We start from the raw sequence: 26,200 nt of genomic DNA, 5'->3' as shown, positions 1-26,200 counted from the left end.
AAGAGGACTAGTGGGTGATGCGCGAGGTGAGTGGGGAGCCAGGATGCATGCAGGCTCCAGCCCCCTCCTAAACTTGGCAACTAACCTGCAGACCCAAGACACCTGAGCAGAAACGGGGGTGGGGTGGGGGCTGTTAGCAGACAAGGAGCACTGGGCAGTTCCTGCGCATTTCTCCACAGTCTTATGCCTCTGACCTGGCCCTCCTGGGGAGGGTGCCAAAGTCACTCTGATGGGGATGGACACTGAACTCTGATGGATGCCTGCCATGGATGTGGCCTCAGATCCCAGCAAGCACAATGTATCTTTATTGTACCAGCAAAAGCCAGAGGCCCTAAACCAGCATGTACAATCCAATGGGTAAAAAAGCTTAACGCTTCTGTTGAAAAACAAAAACCTGAAAACCTCACAGCTTCTGAATCATTGGCCAATTGGTCTGAAGGATGGAAACGATTTTGGACAGCCTGAGCAGATGTGCCATTCCTGGACACGGAGTCCCTGGGTACGAGCAGTGTGTTCCAGGGAGGCAGATGATGACTGGGACTTGAGTTTTGATTTAGCAGAGCTTTGGGGAACTGAATAATTGACTTCATCTCTGAGGTCGGTGAGATGAGAGGGAAATACACCAAGTAAAGTGCTCCAGCTAGAGAGAAGGCCAGGAGGGGCCGGGCCCACACACAGGGGCACAGCAGGAGGCTTGGAATCTCTCAGGGTCAGAGATTCCTGACGTGACAAGAATGGAGGGGGGGCTGGGGCATCCTAGCTGGAGCACGTTCTCTCAGCATTTCCACATGCAGGGAGTGGGGCAGTGGGTTAACAGTACTGGATGTTGTGATACGGCCCTTGTACAGAAGTTACACCCTCCAGTGACCTTCTAGAACTGTCTCGGCTCGCTACATGCATGTCTTCAGAGTCCAGACACGTGTGAAACACACCATGCGTCTAGAGAAGGCCGGGGTTGTCTTTTTGTTGTCGCTGGAACTGGGGACAGCGGACGTGTAAATCTGCCACGATTGCAACAGAAATAAAACTACGTCCAACATAAAAAAAGAAAAAAAAAAAAAACACTAAACAAACGAGTGACAAAAGAAATGCAGAGCACCTTGGGGCCTGGGGCAGAGCGCCAGAGGCTGGGAGTGGGAAACCACTGCACATGCTTTTGGTGTCCAGGCATGAGCCAGCCAAGAGCATGCACTGGCGCTTTCTGGGGCTAGAAGGGTGGGCATGGACGGGGTTCCATTTTTTATATCAAGTACATGATTTCAATGGGGGTAGGGTAAGGTGTCCTACAAAATGTATGGAAGATAATGAAGACAGGGAGGGGCAGGGGAGAAACCAAGGGCCAGGAGGTGATAAAATACAAAAGAACAAATACAGACAGATGGACACAGACACGGGTCCACTGAGGAATCGAGCGCGAGGTTTGCTACTAGACTTATAGGTCACTCTCTCAGACGTTGGGTGGTAAACCGTCCAGCCTGCAAATGAATATAGAGGGAAGAAAACAAAGAGACAGGCATCAAGTACAGTCTCTGGGATTCCTCCTACACACCACCAGCCATATCAGCCTCTTCACTTAGCATCCACGGCTCCACCTAGCCCAGCCCAGAGGACCACAGCCACTGATCACATAATGGAAAGGAGGCGATGTTGGAGCGGAAGAGAAGCGGACCCCAGGAGAGCGTGCGGGGCAGGGTGGGGGGTGGGCACCAGCAGCGGTCACCACGACTTCTCTGGAGAGAGATGGTGGGGGTGGAGCACCTCATCGCGTAGCCGCTGCATCCACGGCAGCGGTGACGAGCATTTCCTCCTCAAGGCCAATCTCCCAGCTCGAGAGCTGTGCCCTCGTCCCCCCAACTGGCCCTCCTGACGGAAGGACCCATGTTTAGTGGGGAGTGGGGTAGGGTGGGGGTGGGCCAGTGCCTGGGAACTGGCGCAGAGCTCACAGCAGATGCCACATCTGACCTCTCAGTGGTCCTGGCGCCTTCCCCAGGCCGGCTCTTGCAAAGCGCACCTCCCTCTGAGCCGCTTACAGCAAGACTTGATGATGGGCAGGCCATCCACTTTTCTCATTCAAAATCTACATCTAACGTTTTTTTTTTTCCTTAAGAGGCTGTCGGCAGCCTTGGCCGCAGCTCATGTCCCCTCTATGCCACACGGGCCCTATGAGGCTAGCACATGCTCGGAGACGGGCGAGCTGGGAATCACCTGGGCCATGCGCTCCGCCTCCATCACTGGCCAAGCCGGAGCAGATGTCTGCAGACAGGGAGGCCCGCACGGAGCAAGGCTGCTGAGTCTGAACTGCCTTCCCACATGGGTCTGAAGCTGCTGTGGGCCCTGCCCCAGCTTGGGCAGGGTCCTTAGCAGGAGGGGCTCTGCTGCAGTCTGACAAGTGACCTGGGTTGGGGGGAGAAGGGGTGACAGGCACGATGAGGCACCACAGGACAGACCAGCCAGCTCAGGCCACGTCTATCCTCCCTGCTCTTTGCTGGGTGACCTTGGGGAAGCTGAGTCCCTACAGGCAATGGGTACATTGCTGGATAACCCATGTGCAGTTGTCAGGAAGATCGAAGAAAATGATCACTGTTTCCACTGGTGCTAACCTACGTTGCGCAAACACTGTGAAAGAACCACGGCCCATCTGCAGATATACACGTGGGCTCAAAGGGGACCTGTGGATTTCCTAAGTCTCTGAAGTCTCATGTTAGCTTTAGGAATTGATATGGAATTCATGTAATTTTGGGTAATCTTAGAAATTCTTGGGTGTGTATCCTGCAGGTTACCTGCAACATGGAGAGGGAAGGCTTAAGGTCAGCTTACTGCTGGCTTCCCACCTGGCACATTTGGGGCTTTCAGCTCACTGGGTCCCCACCCCAGAGTGTGGGGGCTTGGGGTGTGTACTCTTAGAGCCTGGGCATTGTGGTTAAAGGCTGGGGAGCAGGGAGGGTCCCTATCATCCTCTCCCTCCCCCAAGGCAGCTGCTCAACCCCCACTGTCAGGGGCTGACATACATCTGAGAAATGGGATCAGAGGAAGCAGACCCCTGCCCGGGCAGCACTCTGCAGGGAGGAGCACACTGCAACCCACAGGCAGCTGGGACTCTGGTTCTTCCCTCCTGGCAGGAGGGGTGGAGGCCTTGGCTCTCTCGGGCCTGAAGACGCTTCCTTGCTCCGAAAGGAGATTCAAGAAGCGCTCTTCCAAGGCCTAGTGCCTGCCTCCCATCTGCCCAGCTCCCACGGCTGAGGGTGGCTAGGAGGGCCCTGGGCCAACCTGTGCTGGAGGCCACGACCTTGAGCTGCTGCACCAGGGGGCTCAGCAACTTCCCCGCCTTCAGCTTGCTCTTGCTGGTCTTTCTCCGGCGGCCGATGGGTGGGGCCGTGTGGAAGAGGCCTAAGTTGGGGGGTAGCGGCTTGCCTAGGCGGCGGTACAGGGCCTCAATCTCCTGTTTCTGCTGACTTTGTAGCTCTGAGATCTCCTTCAGATGCCTGTAGGAGGGAAAGGAAGAGGGAAGCCAGGTGGGCATTCTGGTCGTTTCCAACATGAGGCCCCTCCAGGAGAGCCCAGGACTGGTAGGATGGGTATGAGGAGTAGAGCCTGCAGGGTAGGCTGGGCAGACAGGCCATGCACAGGGGACACAAGGGCATTTAAACATCACCTTCTGTTTACACCTAAGCCAAATGGGAGTATCACTGAGACCTCTGGCATCAACTCACCCAACAACAGAACTGCATGAAGACCAGCCTAAGATATTCAAGTTTTCCAATATACCCAGACTTGTAACATTGCTGAGGTTTTTTTTTTTTTGGCGGGGGGGGTGTACCGGGGGAGGATATGAACAACTTCTCACATTTATGCTTACAATACAAACCCTACTCATAAACATGGGTGAAGAAACAAATAATCAGGGCTCAGAATTGGAAGACTGCCTTAGCTTATCAGGCAAATAAGTGTTACTTCCTCCATGTGAGGGAACACAGCACAAGAGGCCTCTCAGAGGAGAGAAGCCTGTACAAGCGAGTCTACAGAAAATATGTTATTACCCAGGGCCCTGGGGGCTCCAGCTGTGCCCAGGAGAGCTTCCAGCTAAGGCTGACCCCACAAGCAACACTATTCCTGAGAATAGAGCCGAGATGCCAGGTCACATGGGTGGGAAGCTGCTGTTAAGACTTGAGTGGAATCACTGACTGTGGGCAAGGGCAGTTTCTAGGAAAGTCTAGGACAGGGCTGGGTGGTCCCAGTTGGCCTTCCTCAGGGAGCATGCAGCTAAGGCTGGGGCCCTCTCTGCACAGCCAAGAGCAGGAGAGAGCACGGGCTTCTCCTGCCCACATCTCCATTTCGGGGCCCACTCCAAGAGCCCATAGCCACTCCTTCCCAAGGATTCCAGCCTCTCCCGAACTTAGTAACTAAAGTGTGGGGCCCTCTTGTCCTGAAGGAGACTTCACGGCTTAGCTGTATCTCAGTGACCCTGAGCACAGCAGGAGCAGGTAAACTTGCAGGGGGAGAGAGCAAGTGTGATCAAGCCCTACGTGTGAGACTGAAGGAGGAGGGGAGGTGTGGGCCCCAGAGACCAGGGACCAGATCTGATGGCAGGGACACTGCCTCTGCCCTGTCACCCAGCCCAAGCAGCTCAAAGTGCGCATGGCAGGACATGGACTTCAGCTGCCGGATACTTCCCCTGACACCATAGCCCAGACCTGACCTGTTCCACAGGACCTACTTCTCTCGAAGACTCTGCAGCTCTTTCCTGATATCAGCATCCTCAATCTCTGAGTCGTTGTCACTGCTGATGTAGGATGACTGGGAGTGGAAGGAGGTCACGCTGATGGTGGGGACCTTCACGCCCATCCTGCTGGGTGTCTCCAGGCCTGGGGAGCCAGCCCGAGAGGACCTCTGCAGGAAGGCAGCGGCCTTCTTCACAAAGTCACTGGCTACACCACCACTGCTGCTGGGCAGGGAGGCATGCTGCTGCACAGAAGGCCTCCTGCGAGGGGACTCGTCCCCAGAGTCACTGGACATGGGCTCTTCCATGCCGACCTCGATGGAGGAGGCCGTCTGTGCCCGCCGCACAGCCAGCTTCATGTCTGGGCTGCAGGGAACCTCGTCCAGGTAAACGTCAGGTGGGGCTGAGTACCGCAGGCTATTGGGGGAGGCCAGAGTCCACTCATCCTGGGTGCTGACCACTGAGAACCGGCCCACGGTTTTGGCTGGCGAGCTGCCATCCTGCTGCCCTGGCCACTTCGGAGGGGATCCTGATACCAGAGTGCTGTGAGGCTGGGGTTGGCTGTCCTTGCCACCCTCAATCAACGTCCCCGGGCAGCTCTGCATGGACTCGGCCAAGGTTTCCCCAGGGACCCTGCTGGTCCGGTCTGTGGGCTCCAGATGGGCAGGGATGGCAGAAGCAGGGACATCCTTGGGAAACAGTGGAAAGGAAAAGATTCCACGCAAACACCATCAGAGAGCAAGCCCGCCAACCCACTGAGCATCTCACTGGAGAAAACTTCTTACCTGGGGGGCACTGGGTGCTGCGAGCAAATCTGAGGCCACCTGTGCTCCCTCACGGCCAAGCGTGTGGCTCAAAGATGATTCAGCTGTAGAAACGTTAAAACCATTACTCAGGCTGGTGCAAAGAACAAAGGCAGCCATCCAGAAGAGAAAGGGAGTGGCAGTGAGAAGCGGTGTGTGTAGCTGGAAAACAGAAACTACTGACATCCTAACCCCATCACTTCACAGGAGATGCCCTGTGATCCAGAAAAGGGGGGAGACATCAGCCCAATACTACCCAGATCCCTGAAGACCCCTGGTCAAAACCCTCAGGCACAGCCAGGCCTTCCATGCACCTGATTACCATCGCCTGCCTCACCTTTCCTCTCTATACCCCTGATGTGCCTTGTCTCACCTGACAGCATCGCCTTCTCTCTCCCCGGCATGTTCTGATGATGAAAGGCTCTTATGAGGCCCAGGAAGATCAGAACAATAAGGCTGACTCCTAATCCTGCTGCTCCAAAGTCTATGGAAGGTCCCTGTCATCTGAGACTGTCCCATTTCCCCATCTACAGATGATACATTTGACCAGCCTTCCCAGGTTGCTGTGAAGAGTAAACAATAGAAGCAGAAGGAGCTGATGTGTGGAAGCCTGGCCTGAGTTGGGACCTGCACATAGCAAAGAAAACCAGAGCTGTGTGTTAGCCTGAGCTGAATTGACATGCTGCCGTGCACAGGGGATTGGGGGAGGCATGACAGGGGCTGAAAGAGCCTCCAGCCAGGCTGGTGGGCTGCCCCTGCAGATTCCTGAGAAGACCCAGATCCATCTGTCATGCAGCCCCAACTCTAGGCAATACACAATACTCCTCCCTACACGACTATGGTGAAGATCATCCAATCTTGCTTTGCACACCTCTAGGGACAGGAGGCTCATTACCAACTGCACTCTATTTCTGATCAGCTCTGACCACCAGAAAAATTAACCTTTTCCAAACTAGAATCTATCTCTTAAGAGTTTCCCTGTCAGTTCCATACTCTGGAAGGCTCCAGCACTCGAAGGCACTGATGCTGCATAAGGTGGCTGCCCATGGTACACAACTCACAGAAAGAAGGCAAAAGGAGATGGAGCGGGCACTCAGGTACAATCTCTCACCTTCTCCCTTGCCCAGCCCACTCCTGCTTCATCCCATGATCCTTATCTTCCCCAGGTAAACATCATATGTTACGCCTTCTGACCCCAATCCCAGAAGCCCCACCCCTCTAAAGTTGTGGCATCTATAAGAATGCAGTGTCCTGGGGTCCAGCCACAGAATCCAACGGTCCACTCCCCTTGTTCTGTGATCTGGGAAGACTGTTCTTGCCACTGATACACACCCATGGTCCCATTACAAGGTCAGCTGGATCCTTATCTTGCCCATCTCTCAAGAAATTCCAGGCCGAGAAAGAACCAACACCTTAGATCAGACCAACTCCCTTGTGCTAAAACGTATGTGTTCAGGTAGACTTCACTTTCACTTTTCACTTTCATGCACTGGAGAAGGAAATGGCAACCCACTCCAGTGTTCTTGCCTGCAGAATCCCAAGGACGGGAGCCTGGTGGGCTGCCGTCTGTGGGGTCGCACAGAGTCGGACACGACGGACGTGACTTAGAAGAAGTGAAATGAGAACAACAGCAAGAATTCCTGCAGAGGTGCACAGTACTCAAAGAAAGTACTGAAGAAATCCTGTTTCAGAACTTCACGGATGGCTCTAGCCCAGCAGCTTCCACAGACCTGTTGGAACTCCCCAGCCCCAGCCCTGCATTCTGTCCAAAATAACCACAGTCACCTTATAACCTCCTATAGAAAGAGGAGCTAGGGGTATCCACCGAATATACTGAGAGCACTGGGGAGCCAGACAGGCCCTGTTAAGATCCCAATACCCAGTCAATAGGGCGTTCACCCATTTCCACAGAGGGCTTTCTCTTGGAGTGTGAACACATGGTTTGTGCTGGAACTACTTCTGCCACATCTGGGTCCCACCCAAGATGCTGTGGGGATGAAGGGAAAAGGAGCAGAATGTTTCAAAGTAAGGAAGGCTGGTAACACCTATGGCTTGTTACCTGTCACTGACGAGGACACGGACTGCTCCAGTGTGACCTCTAATCCAGGGGCCATTTCTGACTTTTCCAACTGAAGAATGAAACAGAAAAAAAGAGCTGTGAGCCTTACTTGCTAACATCTCTGTAGCAAAACTGCATATCCTCTCCTCCAGTTCAAAGGATGGATTCCTTCTCCCTAGGCAACTCAAGCAAAACACGTGTGGGTGGGTCAGACATGAATTGCCTGGAGACAGTGCCTCGGGCAGTACTCACCGCAGGCTGGGGCAGCAGGGCCAGACTGCCCCCAGAGGCCTCTGTACGGGGCTCATCCCCTCTTGGGAGTTCCAGGGTGATGTCTCGGTCACCTGCCTCCACAGGGGTCCCGGCCGAGGCTGAGGAGGTGGGCACGTGCTCCTGGTAGAGCAGAGTCCTCAGCTTCTCGTCCAGGCTCTTGATGGTGCTGTCCACAAAGCCCACCCTTGGGGGCGGCCCTTCTCCATCTGACTCCAAGGCTGAAGGTGGCTGAGGAGGGGCGGTGGGTGCCAGTGGGGGACTGGGGAGCTGGGGAGTGGCCAGACTGATTGCTCCTACCACAGTGGGGAGTGGGGGAAGGGGCTGGCTCACAGTGGGCTGAGGGGCCCCACCAGGGGCAGCAGATGTGGGGGCCAAAGCTGACAGGGGCTCCCCCTTGGTGATGGGCTCTCTGGCTAAGGCAGGATCCCCCAGACCCATGGGGTGAAGGGGGGCCTCCAAAGGTGGGGCACAAGGCCCTCGGCCCATGTCAGGGGACTGTGCAACAAGATGAGCATCAAGAGTCTCCATTAGTGGCCAGGGAGTCTTATGCTCACTGGCCGGCCCCTGAGGGGTTCCTGGGCCCCCTGCCTGCATGGCAGGCCCCGATGCTGGCTCCAGCTTAGGACTGGCAGCTGGTGGGGCCATGTCTTGGGACAGAGCAGTCACGGGAGGGGATGACGGCACCAAAGGGGCTGGTGCACCACCAGGAAGGTCCCTGGGGCCTGCTTGGCTCAGAAGCTGCAGATCAGTTGAGAAGCTGGGTTTCTCCTTGGAGGATAGCTGGTCTTTAGAGGGTGCTGAATCTAGAAGAAATAAGAAAAATGCCTCTATACTAACCTATTCTGGTCCTATTCACCTGGCACTTTGCTAGCTAAAAAGATGCCTTCTTTGAACTGGTAGTGCTCTATATACCAGTCCTCTTCTGCTTTTCTCCGACATGCCAACTTCATGCATGTGCTAGCTCCGGCCTGAGACTCCTTGCACACATCTTCCTGCGACCCTGCTTCCCACCTCAGGTTGTGTTCCAGAAGTGTCCCATTCAGCCGCACTAGCACATCCCACCTTCCTTCTGATTTTTCGGTAGCACTTAGCCATCAGGCATAACCTATCCCTGTCTGTTGACTGTCTTTCCATGCCCCCATGTGCCAGGTGAGCTCCATAAAAACAGCTCTTATGACCCTTGCACTGGCCCATTCCACAAAACTGTAAATAAAATTATAAAGTCTTAAGTAGCAAGCAGTACACATTCCCCTGCCCTGGAGAGAACAGTAACTTCTGATAAGCCAGACACCATGCTTTGGTAAGATCAGAAGCTCGGACCAGAGAGAGATCAAGATGAAAGAGTTGAAGGACAACGTGTTCACCACCCTCTGCGAACACATCAAAAATACATCACAGGTGGAACAATTCTCACTAAAATCAAACTGAAGACTGGCAGGAGGCCTTTGGTACAATCAAGGCTGTAAAGATTGACATTGAATCGGGTAGAAAGTGATCAGGTCAGAACTGATGCCCCTAGAAGGGGACACAGAGGTAAAGGGGGATTACATGGGCTTGGAGATCCTTCCTGAGGAGTGAGCGGTATGAACCACATGTTAGACATCCCATCCCTGGGGTCTGACACCGAGAAGATGAGTCCCCTTGGTTGATTTGAAAACCAGTGGGACCAGTGGGATTTAAAAACCAGGAGGGCTGTAAGAAACCTAGAATTTGCTTGTGAAGAGTGTTTACTCCTAGGAGCAAAATAGAGGAAGCAGATTGAAAGTGCCTGGGACTCTGGTCAGTTTCCTGCAACTGATCCGAGGCATGCCCTAGACCACACTGAGCACCCACTCCAGCACCAGGAGCTTCAGCACAGCTTCCCACTAGGTCAAAGGCTGCTATGGTGGAGGGAAATGTGCATTTGTGGGAGACAGAGCTGGCTCTCACCCAGCCCTGCATCTGGTCGGGGGTAGGGTGGGACAGCCATTACTGGTGTTCACAGAAGCGACAGACTAGAGCTCTGATTGGTGTGCAGGCACAGTACAAGCACACACGCTGGCCTATACCAGGTACCACTCAGATCCTCTTGCTCTAGCACAGATCTCCACTTTAACAAACATTTCATTGTCAGGAAGTGGGGAGCACATACTCAGAGGGAAAGGAGGCAGCTTGAACTCCACCCTCAGGGATTCTGCTCTAGACTTTGGGACCAGACCCCACCCTTGACAGGGCTGTGATGACCAATGAGCATACAAGAAGCCCCAGATCACACCTGGCTCTGCCTCTAGCCTCTCCATCTCCAATCCTACCTACCATCAAGGTGATACCAGCCCGCACACTCTGGGAAAAGATATGACCCTGCTTAGTTCAGATCCAGTTCTCCCACCAAAGCCACTGGGCAAAGACAGACTGAACAGAGATGCTCCCATACAAGCGCAACTCTTTAAGACCAAGACGGGTAACGTTTCACCTAATTTCATAGAGAAAACAGACGTTAAGCAAAATGAGAAGACACAGGGAGAAAAAAGGAGAAAAACCCCTGAAAAAATAAATAATAAAACAGAGATAAATAATTTATCAGAAAGATTTCAAAGCCTTAGTAAAAGAATGCTCAATGAACTAAGGAAGACAACAGATGAACACAGTGAAAATTTTAACAAAGAAGTAGAAAATACAACAAATAAAGTCATAAAATACAACTGAAATGAAAAAACACCAGAAAGGTTTAACAGCAGAGTAAGTGATACAGAAGAATGCCTGAGAGAGCTGGGAGACAGAATAATGGAAACCACCCAATCAGAACAGAAAAAGAATATTAAAAAATGAGAATAAGTTAAGGGACCTCTAGGACAATATCAAGCATACTAACATTTGCATTATTGAGGTTCCAAAGGAGAAAAGGGTAAAAAAAAATGTAGTTGATGAAACTATGCCTGAAAACTCTCTGAACCTGAAGAAAAATAGATATCCACGTACGGTAAACACAGAGTGTCCCAAACTGAACATATACACCAAGACCTACCATAATTAAAATGGTAAATGTTAAAGACAAAGAATCTGAAGGCAGCAAAAGAAAAACAAAGAGTAACATGTAAAGAAACACTCATAAGTCCATCAGCTGATTTTTCTGCAGAAACTTTACAGCCACAAGGGAATGGCTTGACATACCCATAGTGCTAAAAAGGAAAAATCTAAAATTTAGGATAATCTACCCAACCAGATTATCATTCAGAATTAAAAGACAGCTAAAGAACTTCTCAGATAAGGAAAAACTAAAAGTTCTTATTTAACCCAACTTTAAAGGAAGTCTTAGATAGTCTTCTCCAAGTGGAAAAAAAGGCGTACAACAAAAGGAAAGAATTTATAGGAAGGGAAAATCCCACCAGTAAAGGAAAATACACAGTATATACAGCAAAGACTGTGGATCAAATGCTTATATAAGATTAAAAGACAAAAATTAGAAAGTTGACTATAACTACAATAAACAGTTAAGGGATATATATGGAGATGTAAGATATGACATAAAAAAACACAAAATGTGGTGACTCCACTGGTGGTCCAGTGGTTAAGATTCCACACTTCCACTGCAGGAGGCACAGGTTCAATCCCTGGTTCGGGGAAATAAGATCCTGCATGCTGCGTGGCACAGCCAAAAAAACAAAAAACAAAACACTCACAAAATGTGGGGGAGAGGAGTAAAATAATGGAGATTTTTAAGAATGTGCTTGAACTTAAATGACTGAAATGACCAGATTAAAATAAATAGATATTTAGGTCAACATATGGCTCAGAGGGTAATGTGTCTGCCTACAATGTGGGAGACCCGGGTTCTATCCCTGGGTTGGGAAGATCCTCTGGAGAAGGAAATGGCAACCCACTCCAGTACTCTTGCTTGGAAAATCCCATGGACTGAGAAGCCTGGTAGGCTACAGTCCATGGGATTGCAAAGAGCTGGACACGACTGAGTGACTTCACTCACTCATATGAACCCCATGGCAACCACAAATCAGAATCCTACACACAAAAATAGGGAGAAAGCAACACAAGCATACCACTAAACAAAACAATCAAACCACAAGGAAAGAAACTAAAAGAAGAGGAAAAGAACACAGAATGAAAAAAATGACCCAGAAAACAAGTAACAGAATAGCAATATGTACATACCTACATATAATCACTTTAAATGTCAATGGACTAAATGTTCCAATCAGAAGGCATAGAGGAGATGACTGGATAAAAAACAAGACCATCTATTCGAGAGACTCTGTTTGAGTTAAAGATACACAGACTACAAGTGAGGGGATGGAAGGAGATATTTCACAAAAATGAAAAAGACAAGAAAGCGGTAACAATACTCCTATCTTACAAAATAGACTTTAAGAGAAAGTCTATAAAACAGACAAAGAAGGCCATTCTATACTGATAAAGTGATCAATACCAGAAGAGAATATAACATTCTTTAATATATATGCACACTATATATGTAATATATTGACTACACTAAAGCCTTTGACTGTGTGGCTCACAACAAACTGTGGAAAATTCTTAAAGAGACAGGAATACCAGACCACCTTACCAGTCTCCTGAGAAAACTGGATACAAGTCGAGAAGCAACAGTTAGAACTGAACATGGAACAACTGACTGGTTCAAAACTGGGAAAGAAGTATATTGTCACCCTGTTTATTTAACTTCTGTGCAGAGTGCATCATGTGACATGTCAGGCTGGATGAATTACAAAAACTGAATCAAGACTGATGGGAGGAATATCAACAACCTCAGATATGCAGATGATACCACGCTAATGGCAGAAAATGAAGCAGAACTAAAGAGCCTCTTGATGAGGGTGAAAGAGGAGAGTGAAAAAGCTGGCTTAAAAGTCAACAGTTGAAAAACTAAGATACCAGGTCCCATATAGTCCCATCACTTCATGGCAAATAGAAGGGGAAATTTGGAAACGGTGGCAGATTTTATCTTCTTGGGCTCCAAAATCAGTGTGGACAGTGACTACAAGCCATGACATTAAAAGATGCTTGCTCCTTGGAAGAAAAGGTACAATGAACCTAGACAGCATATTAAAAGCAGAGACATCACTTTGCCAACAAATGTCCGTATAGTCAAAGCTATGATTTTCCCAGTAGTCATGTATTGAAATGACCATAAAAAAGGCTAAGTGTGAAAAGCTTTCAAACTGTGGTGCTGGAGAAGACTGTTGAGAGTCCCCTGGACAGTAGGGAGATCAAACTAGTCAATCCTAAAGGAAATCATCCCTGAATATTCATTGGATGGACTGTTGCTGAAGCCCCAATACTTTGGCCACCTGATGCAAAGAGCTGACTCACTGGAAAAGATCCTGATGCTGAAGACATCACAGGACAGAACTGTTAGATAGCATCACCAACTTGATGGACATGAATTTGAACAAACTCTGGGAGATGGGGGAAGACAGAGAAGCCTACACTCCATGGGGTCACAAAGAGTCAGACATGACTTAGCAGCTGAACAAAACCAAATGCAGGTGCACCTAAATATGGAAAGTAAATATTAATAGTCAGAAAAAGGAAAAATTGACAATAGAATAAGAACAGATGATTATAACACTTCACTTATATCAAGGGAGAAATCATACAGACAGAAAACCAATAAGGAAACAGTGGTCTTAACATTAGACCAGTTGGACTTATTATATACCTGTAAGACATTCCATCTAAAAACAGCAGAATATACATTCTCTTCAAGTGCATGTGGAACATTCTCCAGGACAGATCACATGGTAGGCCACAAAACAAGTCTCAAAAACTTTAGAGGACAGAAATTACATCAAGCATTTTTTCTGACAATAATACTATGAAACTTGGGCTTCCTGGTGGCTTAGAGAGTAAGGAATCTGTCTGTAATGCAGGAGACCTGGGTTTGATCCCTGGGTTGGGAAAATCTTTTGGAGAGGGAATGGCTACCCACTCCCATATTCTTGCCTGGAAAATTATATGGATAGAGGACCCTGGTGGGCTATAGTCCATCTGGTTGCAAAGAGTCGAACATGACCGAGCAACTAACACTTTCACTTTTCCACTTTCCACTTTTGGGACTTATTACAGGAAGAAAAATGGAGAAAAAAACAAAAACACGGAGACTAAATAGTATGATATTATAAAAACAATGGGTCAATGAAGAAATCAAAGAGGTTATCAGAAAACATTTGGAGAAATGAAAATAAAAGTACAACTTTCCAAAATCTATGTGACACAGAAAAGGGAAGTTCTAAGAGGGAAGCAATAAAGGCCTACCTCAAAAAGGAAGAAAAATCTCAAATAAACAACATTGGTTACTGTCTAAAGGAATCAAATAACAAAGCCCAAAGTCAGCAGAAGAAAAGAAATAATAAAGATCAGAGAAGAATAAAATAGAGACCAAAAAAACCACAAAAAAACCCACTTCAACAATAGAATAATCAATGAAAACAAGACCCAGCATTTGCTACCTTTTTTTTTTTTAGGATAAAATTGATATCTTTATCCAGGCTCATTAAGAAAAAGAGAGAGGACTCAAAATAAGAAATGAAAGAAGAAATAATAAAACCAATATCAAAGATATACAACAAAATCATACAGGAACAACTTGGACAGCCTAGAATAAATGGATAAAAACCCTAGAAACACAATCTTCTAAGACTGAATCAGAAATAAATAGACAATTGGAATAGACAGTTAAGTAGTAGTGAAATTGAATTTGCCATCAAAAAACTCCCAGCAGACAAAAGTCCAGAACCAGACAGAAGAGCTAATACCTAGCCTTCCCAAACTATCCCCCAAACTGAAGAGGAGGGAGCATTCCCAAATTCATTCTAAGAGGCCACCATTACACCCTGATACTCAGAAAAATACATTTACAAAAGAAAAAATTATAGGCCAACAACAGTAATATAAAAAGATGGTCAACATCACTAATTATTAGAGAAATGGAAATCAAAACCATAATGAGGTACCACCTCACACCAGTCAGAATAGCCATCCTTGAAAGTCTACATATAATAAATGCTGGAGAGGACATAAAGTAAAGAACGCTCCTACACTGTTGGTGAGAATGTAAGTTGGTGCAGCCACTATGAAAAACATGTATGGAGGTTCCTCAAAAAGCTAAAAATAGAGTTGCCATATGATCCAGCATGTATCTGGAAAAAAACTATAATTCAAAAAGACACATGTACCCCTATGTTCATAGCAGCATTATTCATAATCACCGATTCATGGAAACAACTTAGATGTCCTTCAACAGATGAATAGATAAAGAAGATGTGAGATATATATATACAAATACTACTTAGCCATAAAAAGAACAAAGCAATGCCATTTGCAGCAACATGGATAGAACTAGAGATTATTATTAAGTGAAGTTTAAGTTAGAAACAGAAGGACAAATACCATATAATATCATTTATATGTAGAATCTGAAATATAACACAGGGGCTTCCCTGTTGGTCCAGTGGTTGAGAATCCACCTGCCAATGCAGGGGACACAGGTTCGATCCCTGGTCTGGGAAGATCCTACATACCCCCACACTCTAGAGTCCACGTGCCGCCAACTGCTGGAGCCCACACACCTACACCAAAGAGTAGCCCCTGCTCTCTGCAACTAAAGCTCATGCTCAGCAACAAAGACCCAGCACAGCCAAAAATACATAAATAAATAACTTAAAATATAACATATAACACAAATGCATTTATCTACAAAACAGAAATGAACTCACAGATATAGATAACAGACTTGTGGTTGACAAAGAGTAAGGGGACTGAAGGAGGGTGGATTGAGAGTTTGAGATTAGCAGATGCAAACTATTATATATAGAATGGATAAACAACAAGGTCCCATCATATAGTACAGGGAACTATATTCAATTTCCCATGATAAACTATCACAGAAACCAATACCAGACAATGCCCTGTGGTTGGGTAGACCAGCTGAAATTGATAGCAATCAAATTGAGACATTAACTGAGATCAATGTTATACCACATGGGAGACAGCCGACACACTCAAACTATCCAAATCAAGCAATGAAAATCATTTGTACCAGCTTGGTTATGTTAATAGCTTTGATATTTGGGTTCCACATCAGGAACGTCAGGAACATCGCTCAGTCGTTGTCTGACCCTTTGTGACCCCATGGACTGTAGCCTACCAGGCTCCTCTGTCCATGGGATTTTCCAAGCAATAGTACTGGAGTGGATTGCCATTTTCTTCTCCAGTGGATCTTCCCGACCCAGGGATCGAACCCAGGTCTCCCGCATTGTAGACAGACGCTTTACCATCTGAGCCACCAGGGAAGTCTCGTAAGTTAAGCCAAAAAAAAAAAAACCACAGAAACCCTCTTGACCATAAGTCTACATGTGATCCTCTATTGAAATGCAAGAAAAACATTCCATTTTAAAAACAATTTGTGAAGGGTGATGAAAAGTAGATTCTGTGAAACAATATAGAATGGGAGAGATCGTGGGGCAAATGAAATGAACCACCACCAACAACAAAACCGAAGGCCAGTCTTCATCCAAAGAAGGTGATGTCGTGTATACAGTAGGACTGGAAGGGAGTCCTCTATTTGCAAGCTCCTTCAGGAAAACCAAACAATTAATTCCAACAAGTACTGCTGCCAATTAGACCAACTGAAAGCAGCACTTGATGAAAAGCGTCCAAAATTAGTCAACAGAAAACGCATCATCTTCCATTAGTATAACACAAGACTGAATGCTTCTTTGATGACCAGGCAAAAACTGTTACAGCTTGGCTGGCAAGTTCTGATTCATCTGCTGTATTGACCAGACACTGCACCAGATTTTTGTTTATTTAAGTTTTACAAATTCTCTTAATGGAAAAATTCCAACTCCTTGGAAGACTATAAAAGACACCTGAAAGAATTCTTGCTCAAAAAGACAAAAACTTTTGGGAACACGGAATTATGAAGTTGCCTGAAAAAAGGCAGACATTAGTTTTTGCTACAGGCCTGGGAAAACAGTGATTACATGTCTTTAAAAGAAGCTGAATAAATGATCCCTGATTTCACTTCGGGGGAAAAAAAAAAGGAAGCCTACTTTTAGCTGGTACAAACTCAGACAAGCAAAAATTTGCTTCAGAAAACTTTGTTTTGAGATAAATGTATTTACTTCACAGGAAAAATTAAGCTATTGTGCCAGCACTATGACACTTCTTTAAATATTTACAAAAACTGGACAGGGCATGGCTCTTAAAGATAACTGCAGATTGGAATCACCTGGAAGGTACAAAAGAGAGTGATGCTGGGTCTTATGTGTAGAAATGCAGATTTCACTGTGTAAAGCAGGGCCTGGGCTTCTTCGGTATTATTGCTTTTCTTCCTCTCTTTTGTTTTTTCCTGCTTTTTTCTCCTCCCCTTTCTCTCTGTTTTCTCTCACCCTCACTTCCTGCTTCATGTCTGCAATATTTGTGATTTATAGGAAAAACATATATTTGGTGTTCATCCATACCTCCTGGCTCACAGATTCCCCAAATCCTTGGACTCTCCTGACCATTAAAAGCATTAATTATACATTACAAGTATAATATTTGGCCTCTTGCCCTCAGTTCCTAAAAATGCTTCACGGAAGATGACTTTTGGGTCCCACCCAAGGGTGGGGACTGGGTGCCAAGAGAACCAACCATGTGATCAGAGGGTTAGAACTTTCAGTCCCAGCCCCTGATTAAGAGGGAAGAGAGGAGGGAGGTTGAATTAATCACCAATGGCCAATGATTAAGTCAATTGTGCCTATGTAATGAAGCCTCACCCTGCTTATTTAACTTATGTGCAGAGTACATCATGAGAAATGCTGGACTGAATGAAGCACAAGCTGGAATCAAGATTGCCAGGAGAAAATATCAATAACCTCAGATAGGCATATGACACCACTCTTATGGCAGAAAGCAAAGAACTAAAGAGCCCCCTGATGAAAGAGGAGAGTGAAAAAGTTGGCTTAAAACTCAACATTCAGAAAACTAAGATCATGGCATCTGGCCCCATCACTTCATGGCAAATAGATGGGGAAACAGTGACAGACTTTATTTTTTTCGGCTCCAAAATCACTGCAGATGGTGATTGCAGCCATGAAATTAAAAGACGCTTACTCCTTGGAAGGAAAGCTATGACAAACCTCAGTTCAGTTCAGTCGCTCAGTACTGTCTGACTCTTTGCAATCCCATGAATTGCAGCACACCAGGCCTCCCTGTCCATCACCAACTCCCGGAGTTCACCCAAACTCACATCCAGAGAGTCAGTGATACCATCCAGGCATCTCATCCTCTGTTGTCCCCTTCTCCTCCTGCACCCAATCCCTCCCATCATCAGAGTCTTTTCCAATGAGTCAACTCTTCGCATGAGGTGGTCAAAGTACTGGAGTTTCAGCTTTAGCATCATTCCTTCCAAAGAACACCTAGGACTGATCTCTTTTAGAATGGACTGGTTAGATCTCCTTGCAGTCCAAGGGACTCTCAAGAGTCTTCTCCAATACCACAGTTCAAAAGCATCAATTCTTCGGCACTCAGCTTTTTTCACAGTCCAACTCTCACATCTATACAGGACTACTGGAAAAACCATAGCCTTGACTAGACGGACCTTAGTCGGTAAAGTAATGTCTCTGCTCTTGAATATGCTTTCTAGGCTGGTCATAACTTTCCTTCCAAGGAGTAAGCGTCTTTTAATTTCATGGCTGCAATCACCATCTGCAGGGATTCTGGAGCCCAAAAAATTAAAGTCTGACACTGTTTCCACATCTATTTCCCTTGAAGTGATGGGTCCAGATGCCATGATCTTAGTTTTCTGAAAGTTGAGCTTTAAGCCAACTTTTTCACTCTTCTCTGATCAACCTACACAGCTTATTAAAAAACAGAGACATTACTTTGCCAACAAAGGTCCGTCTAGTCAAAGCTATGGTTTTTCCAGTAGTCATGTATGGATGTGAGAACTGGTCTATAAAGAAAGCTGAGCACCGAAGAATTGATGCTTTTGAACTGTGGTGTTGGAGAAGACTCTTGAGAGTCCCTTGGACAGCAAGGAGATCCAACCATTCCATCCTAAAGGAAATCAGTCCTGAATATTCATTGGAAGGATTGATGCTGAAGGTCAAACTCCAATATTCTAGCCACTTGATGCGAAGAACTGACTCATTGGAAAAGACCCTGACGCTGGGAAAGATAGAAGGCAGGAGGAAAAGGGGATGACAGAGGATGAGATGGTTGGATGGCATCACCAACTCGATGGACATGAGTTTGAGTAAACTCTGGGAGTTGGTGATGGACAGGGAGGCCTGACGTGCTACAGTCCATGGGGTCGCAAAGAATCAGACACGACTGAGCACCTGAACTGAACTGAATTGAACTGAATGAAGCCTCCATAAAATCTCTACAGGACGAGGTTCAGAGAGATTCCAGTTGAACACATGGAGACTGGAGAGAGTGGTGAGCCTGGAAAAGGCACAGAAGCTCCACACCATTTCCCAATGCCTTGCCTTATATATCGGTTCGTCTGGCTACTGATTCTTATACTTTTATAATCCTCATGCGAAGAGATGACTCATTGGAAAAGACTCTGATGCTGGGAGGGATTGGGGGCAGGAGGAAAAGGGGACGACAGAGGATGAGATGGCTGGATGGCATCACCGACTCGATGGACCTGAGTTTGAGTGAACTCCAGGAGATGGCGACGGACAGGGAGGCCTGGAGTGCTGTGATTCATGGGGCTGCAAAGAGTCGGACACGACTCAGCAACTGAACTGAACTGATAATAAATCAGTGATCCAGTAAAACACATGTTTCTCTGAGTTCTGTGAGCAATTCAAGCAAATTAAAGGGTCATGGGAAACCCTGATTTATAGCCAGTCACTCAGAAGTACAAGAAACAACCTTAACTTGCAATTGACATCCTAAGTTAGAGGATGTCTGTTGGAAACTCCAGTTTGTAGCAAGTTGGTTAGATGCACAGATAATAACCTGGGCTTGTGACTGGCATCTAATGTGGAGGGTTGTCCAGTGGAACTGAACTCTTTACCTCTGGAATCTGATTCTATCTCCAGGTAGAAAGTGTCAGAATTGAGCTGAATTCTCAGACATCTTGCTGGCATCTGAGAATTGCTCGCTGGTGTAGGGAAGTCTACACACACACACAAAGTTGGAATTGGGTCTGGGAACCCATTTACAATGTCCTACTCTACACCGGGCTACTGAGGACCTCCAGTAGGATACTGAAAATAAATAGTGATAATGAGTATCTTTATATATTGCTCTCCATCTCAAAAAAACCAAAAAACAAAGCAGCATATCACCATTAAGTATATTTGCTGTTATTTTAAAAATAGATACCCTTTGTCAGATTAAACAAATGCACTTTTATGTTTATGTTCCTATTATTTAAAGTCATTAATAGATGTTGACTTTTATCAAATGTCTTCCTCCATCTATTGAGATGATCATATGCTTCTTTAATCTGTGCCTCTGGCAAATCACCATTCCACTCATTGGTTCTATGAGCTCAACTTTTTCCCCCCAAATTCCACATACAACTGAAATCAAGGAGTATTTGTCTTTCTCTGCTTGGCTTATTTTACTTAGTATAATGACTGTGATTTCATCCATGCTGTCACAAATGGCAGGATTTCCTTCTTTTCATGGCTGAATATGCCATGTTTTCATTATCCATCCAACTAGTGACACTTAAGATTGTTTCCATATCTTGACTACTATGGATAATGCTGCATGAACATGGAGATGCAGATATCTCTTTGAAACAGTGATTTCAGTCCCTTTGGATAAATATCCAGAAGTGGGACTGCTGGAACATATGGCAGTTCTATTTTTAAAGTTTCAGGCCTTAAGTTTCAGTCTTTAATCTATTTTAAGTTGATTTTTGTGGGTGGTGTGAGACAGATGTCCGATTTCATTTTTCTCCATTTGGATGTCCAGTTTTCTCAGAACCATTTATTGGAGAAACTAACCTTTCCCCCAACTGTGTACATATGGTGCCCTTGTCATAGATTAGTTGACCATATATACTTGAGTGTATTCTGGGCTCTCTGTTCTGCTGGTCTGTGTCTAATTTTATGTTAATACCATATGCTGTTTTGATTATCATAGCTTTACAATATAGTTTGAAGTCATGAAATGATATACTTTGTTCTTCCTCAAAACTGCTTTGGCTATTTGGCTTTTTTTGTGATTCCATATGAATTCTAGAATTTTTCTATTTCTGTGAAAAATGACACTGGAATTTTGATGGGGATTGCATTGAATCTGTAGATAAGTTTGGGTAGTATAGACATTTAATTCTTTCAATCAAAGAACATAAGATATGGTTCCATTTATTTCAATCTCTTTCATCAATGTCTCATAGTTTTCAGCCCACATGGCTTTCATCTCCTGGTAAAATTTATTCCTCAGTATGATGCTACTATAATTGGGATTGCTTTCTTAGTTTATTTTTCAGATTGGTTTATAGAAATAAAATTGATTTCTGCATGTTGATTTTGTATTCTGCAACTTCACTGGGTTTATTAATTCTAACAGTTTTTTGATGGAGTCTTTAAGGTTTTCTGTATATTCAGTTCAGTTCAGTTCAGTTCCTCAGTCGTGTTCGACTCTGCGACCCCATGACTCACAGCACACTGGGCTTCCCTGTCCCTCACCAACTCCTGGAGTTTACTCAGACTCACATCCATCGAGTCGGTGATGCCATCCAGCCATCTCATCCTCTTTTCCTCTTGCCCCCAATCCCTCCCAGCATCAGAGTCGTTTCCAATGAGTCAATTCTTAGCATGAGGTGGCCAAAGTACTGGAGTTTCAGCTTTAGCATCATTCCCTCCAAAGAACACCCAGGACTGATCTCCTTCAGAATGGACTGATCTCCTTCAGAATGGACTGGTTGGATCTCCTTGCAGTCCAAGGGACTCTCAGGAGTCTTCTCCAACACCAGTTCAAAAGCATCAATTCTTTGACACTCAGCCTTCTTCACAGTCCAACTCTCACTTCCATACATGACCACTGGAAAAACCATAGCCTTGACTAGACGGACCTTTGTTGGCAAAGTAATATCTCTGCTTTTGAATATGCTATCTAGGTTGGTCATAACTTTTCTTCCAAGCAGTAAGCGTATATTAGATTATGTCATCTGTAAACAGACACAATTTTACTTTCTTTCTGATTTGGATGCCCTCTATTTCTTCTTCTTGACTAACTGCTCTGGCTAGGACTTCCACGGTGACACTGAATAGAAGTAATGAAAGTATGAATCCTGTCTTGTTTTTAAACTAAGAGGAAAAGCTTTAGCTTTTCATGATTCAGTATGATGTTAGCCATGGGCTGATTATATACAGCTTTCATTATGTTGAAGTACATTCCTTTTACATTTTATTTGTTGAGATTGTTTTTATCATTTAAATTTTTTCAAATATCTTTTTTCTTCATCTATTGCCATTATCATAAGATTTTCTACTTCATTCTGTCAATGTGTTGTATCACATTTATTGATTTACTTATGTTGAGCCATCCTTGCACCTCAGGAATAAATCCCACATGACTGTAGTGTATGATTCTTTTAATGTGCTCTTGATTCAGTTTGGTAGTATTTTGTTGAGAGTTTTTGTATATAAATGTCATACAGATCCATCAAGGATACTGGGCTGTAACTCTGTTTTCTTATAGTATCCTTGTCTAATTTTGGTATCAGGGTAAAGCTGGCTAGCAAAATGAGTCAGAAGTATTACGTCCTTTTCAGGTTTTTTTTGGAAGAGTTTAAGAAAGACTGTGCTAATTCTTCTTTAAATGTTTAATAAGAATTCACCAGTGAAGTTTTCCAGTTCTGCACTTTTCTTTCTCGGGAGATTTTTGATTACAGATTTAGTTTCTTCATTAGTTACAGGTCCATTCAGATTTTCTATTTCTTAATGATTCAGTCTTGATAGTCTGTGTGTTTCTAGGAATTTATCCATTTTTCTAGGTTATTCGATATTTTGGTATGTACTTATTCATGGTATTTTCTCATGATTCTTTTCATTTCTGTATTATTAGATGTAACATCTCCCCTTTCAATTCAGATTTCATTTTCTTAGCCTAGCTAAAGGTTTGCTGACTTTAACTTTTCCAAGAACTAGCTCTTAGTTTCATTGATCTTTTTTTTTTTTTTCCGAGTCTCTCTTTCTACTCTAAATTTTGTTGTTTCCTTCTTTCTGATAACTTTGGGCTAAGTTCATCCTTTCACTAGTTCCTTGAGGTGTGACGTTAAAGAGTTTGAGATCTTTCTTGTCTCTCAATGTAAGTTTTTGTAACTATAAATTTCCTCTTAAAATTGCTTTTGCTGAACGATGTAAGTTTTGGCACGTCATGTTTCCATTTTCATTTATATCAAGATATTTTTATTTCCTTTTAAATTTCCTCTTTGACCCATTTGTTATTCAGAAATGCATTGCTTAATTTCCATGTATTTCTACATTTTCCAGCTTTCCTCCTGTTGATTTCTAGTTTCATGACATTGCGGTTGGAAAAATAACCTGATGTGATTTCAGTCTTCTTAAATTTGTTAAGACTTGTTTTGTAATCTAACAAACGATCTATCTTAGAGAATGTTTCACCCGCACTTGAGAAGAATGCGTACTCTGCTGTTTTGAGTAGAATGTCCTGCTTATGTCTGTTAAGGTCCATTTGTTCTAGGGTCCTTTTGTTCTATATTCTCTCATGGACTTTCCATCTGGAAGGTCTATCCATTATTAAAAGTGAAGTAGTTTAAGTCCCCCACTGTTAGTGCATAGACATCTATTTCTGCCTGCAGACCTGTTAATACTTGCTCCATATATGTAGGTGGTCACATCTTGAGTACATACATAATTACAACTGCTATATCCTTTTGATAAACTGATTATAGAATGACTTTCATTGCCTCTTGTTACAGATTTTGACTCACAGCCATTTTGTCTCATAACACTGCCCCTGCTTTCTATTGGTTTCCATCAGCCTGTAATATATCCTTCACTTTCAGGATATATATGCCACTAAAGTTGAAGTGAATCTCCTGCAGACAACATACATAGTTTTGTCTTATTTTTTAATTCACTCAGCCACTCTGTACTTTGGCCACCTGATGCAAAGAGCCAATTCATGTAAGATCTTGATGCTGGGAAGGATTGAGGGCAGGAGAAGTGGGAAACACAGGATGAGATGGTTGGATGGCACTGCCGATTAAATGGACATGAGTTTGAGTAAACTCCGGGAGACAGTGAAGGACAGGGAAGGCTAAGCATGCTGCACTCCACAGGGTCCCAAAGAGTAGGACATAATTTAGCAATTGAACAACTCTATATTTTGATTGGAGATATTAATTCATTTTCATTTAAAGTAATTATTGATAAATATGGACTTACTAATTGCCATCTTCTTACTTTCTGTTTCACACTTCCTTTCTTCTTCTCTTTCTTCCTTTCTGATCTGATGATTTTCTATAGTGGTATGCTTTATTTCCTTTATCTTTTATGTATAGGTATTTAGTCTGTGACTGCCATGAGGCTTAAAATAAAAATATAGTTACAACAGCCTATATACTTTTACCACTGAATTTTATACTTCCACGTGTTTTCATGAGGCAGGTACAGCGGTGATGAACTCCCTCAACTTTTGTTTGTTTGGGTAAAGTCTTTATTTCTCCTTCATTTCTGAATGACAGCTTTGCCAGTTGAAGTAGTATTCTTAGTCATCAGCTTTTTTCTTTCAGAATTTTGAATATATCATTCCACCCTCTCCTGCCTTACAAGGTTCCTTCTGAGAAATCTGCTGAGAGTTATTTTTTTCATATAAAACAAGGTTTTTTCTCCCAATTGCTGCTTTCAAAATTCTTTGTCTTTGATTTTTGATAGCTTTATTATAATGTATCTTCAAAAAATCTTCTTTGGGTTACATCTATACAGGGACTTAAGAGATTCATGGACACAGATGTTCATGATCTTGTCCTAGATTTGAGAATTTCTTTTCTTCAATCTATTTTTAATTGAAGGATAATTGCTTTACAATATTGTGTTGGTCTCAGCCATACATCAACATGATCCAGCCATAGGTATACATATGTTCCCTCTCCCTTGAACCTCCCTCCTGGAAATTTCTTAAAATAAGTTTCCTGCCCTTTCTCTCTCTCTTCTCTGGGGATGTCCACACTGAAAATGTTAGTTACTGGATGGAGCCCCATAATTCACATAGGCTTTCTTCACTTTTTTTCATTCCCTTTTCTTCTATGACTTGATAATTTCAAATGACTCATCTTCAAGTTCACAGATTCTGTCTTCAACTTGATCAAGTCTATATGGCACACTTGATCTCTACTGCATTTTTTTAAACCTCATTCACTATATTTCTTCAGCTCCAGAATTTGTTTGGTTCTTCTTACCATTTCTGTTTCTCTGTTAAACTTCTCATTTTTGTTTCTGTGTTGTTTTCATGATTTTGTTGTCTACATGTGTTCTCTTATAACTCACCAAGTTTCTTTAAAACAATTAAGTTTGAATTCTATGGCAATTCATAGATCTCCAGTTCTTTGTGGCCTGTTACCAGATAATTATTCTGCTCCTTTTGGTGGTGTCAAGTTTCCTTGCCTTTTTCCATGTTTCTTGTAACTTTGTGTTGATGTCTGCGTATTTGATGGATCACTCATCTCTTCTAGACCTTACAAACTGATTTTGGTGGAGAAGACCTTTACCTTCCAGTGGGTACAGGGAAGCTGGTTGGATGGAGTATGTTGATTGCAGGTGCAGGGCAGGCCCAGCACTGTAGTCTCTGTGCAGCTCACCAGCTGAGGTCAGTATTGACAAGGATGGTATGAGTCCTCAACTGCAGGTAGCTACAGAGGCTGTGGGACTGTTGGGGTCTACAATAGTGAGTTTGTGGGCACCTTCTGATCCTTTTTTTCCCATGGGGATTTTATTGCTGATAGGCTACCTCTTAGCACTGGATCCAGCCTGTGGACACTCTCCTGGCAATGGTAACACAGGTGTCTGATGTATAGCTGCTGATGGCACAGAGACACAGCAGAGGTCTGGAGTGCAGGCACTCACAGAGGGATGATGGCTCCAGGTTCTGGTGTGCTGACTGGTTCACAATGGTGTTGGCTCCAGCATCTCAGGTGCATGAGTGTGCAGCTACCATGCAGCTGGGATCTGAAGCATGGATGCCACCACAACAGCCAGGGTTCTGGGGTCTGGGGTATGCACAGGGTTGAGGGAGGCAGCCGGCAGTCCTGGTCCCAGGGCAGCAGACCAGCAGCTTCTTCTGGGGAGGGAAGAATAAGGTGCAGCAGCATCTCTCTCCCTAGGGTGTCTTGTGGTGGTGATGGCTGCTGGG

The 26,200-nt window shown here is 44.9% G+C and overlaps 1 protein-coding gene across 1 annotated transcript in view; it reads right to left on the bottom strand.

The window, feature by feature from the left end:
• WNK2 (WNK lysine deficient protein kinase 2) overlaps window positions 1-26,200 on the bottom strand; it is a 147,409-nt gene that overhangs the window by 30,211 nt on the left and 90,998 nt on the right. Inside the window, 7 exon segments of the mRNA XM_018052501.1 lie at window positions 1,377-1,475; window positions 2,206-2,394; window positions 3,268-3,482; window positions 4,715-5,406; window positions 5,503-5,585; window positions 7,580-7,649; window positions 7,832-8,655. Of these exon segments, the coding sequence (XP_017907990.1) occupies window positions 1,377-1,475; window positions 2,206-2,394; window positions 3,268-3,482; window positions 4,715-5,406; window positions 5,503-5,585; window positions 7,580-7,649; window positions 7,832-8,655 (2,172 nt within the window).

Source organism: Capra hircus, chromosome 8, assembly GCF_001704415.2.
Source record: "Capra hircus breed San Clemente chromosome 8, ASM170441v1, whole genome shotgun sequence".
In the NCBI taxonomy this organism is placed as follows: Eukaryota; Metazoa; Chordata; class Mammalia; order Artiodactyla; family Bovidae; genus Capra; species Capra hircus.
This window is presented reverse-complemented; position numbering and strand designations above follow the sequence as displayed.